Source organism: Penaeus monodon, chromosome 24 (genome assembly GCF_015228065.2).
Source record: "Penaeus monodon isolate SGIC_2016 chromosome 24, NSTDA_Pmon_1, whole genome shotgun sequence".
NCBI classification, from domain to species: Eukaryota; Metazoa; Arthropoda; class Malacostraca; order Decapoda; family Penaeidae; genus Penaeus; species Penaeus monodon.
This window is the reverse complement of record NC_051409.1, coordinates 38,531,382-38,531,608: the sequence shown is the minus strand read 5'-3', so window position 1 is coordinate 38,531,608 and position 227 is coordinate 38,531,382. Positions and strand designations below refer to the sequence as shown.

The window sequence follows — 227 nt, the reverse complement described above, 5'->3', positions numbered from 1 at the left end:
TGTCCTCACCGTGCTTGTCCGTTGGCGAGATCGGTTCAGGCGGCAGCATGATGAAGCCGGGGATGGGCTGGGAAGTGAGGTAGTAGACAGAGTGCAGAACGTCGGATGCGTGAGTTCTGTTGTGATCTGCAGCGGGAGAGGGACGGGAAAAACACATTAAAAGGAAGGTTACTTGGAGTTTTTGTTAGCGGGCGGGTCTGTGTGGGGGGGAGGGAAGGGGAGTGAGA

General features: G+C 56.4%; 2 protein-coding genes across 2 annotated transcripts in view; both read right to left on the bottom strand.

Moving 5' to 3' along the window:
* LOC119588787 overlaps positions 1–227 on the bottom strand; it is a gene marked incomplete in the record, with an annotated part of 27,513 nt that overhangs the window by 16,947 nt on the left and 10,339 nt on the right.
* The window catches only part of LOC119588786 (cGMP-inhibited 3',5'-cyclic phosphodiesterase B-like), a 13,138-nt gene that overhangs the window by 9,137 nt on the left and 3,774 nt on the right, over positions 1–227 (bottom strand). Inside the window, 1 exon segment of the mRNA XM_037937432.1 lies at positions 10–126. Within this exon segment, the coding sequence (XP_037793360.1) occupies positions 10–126 (117 nt within the window).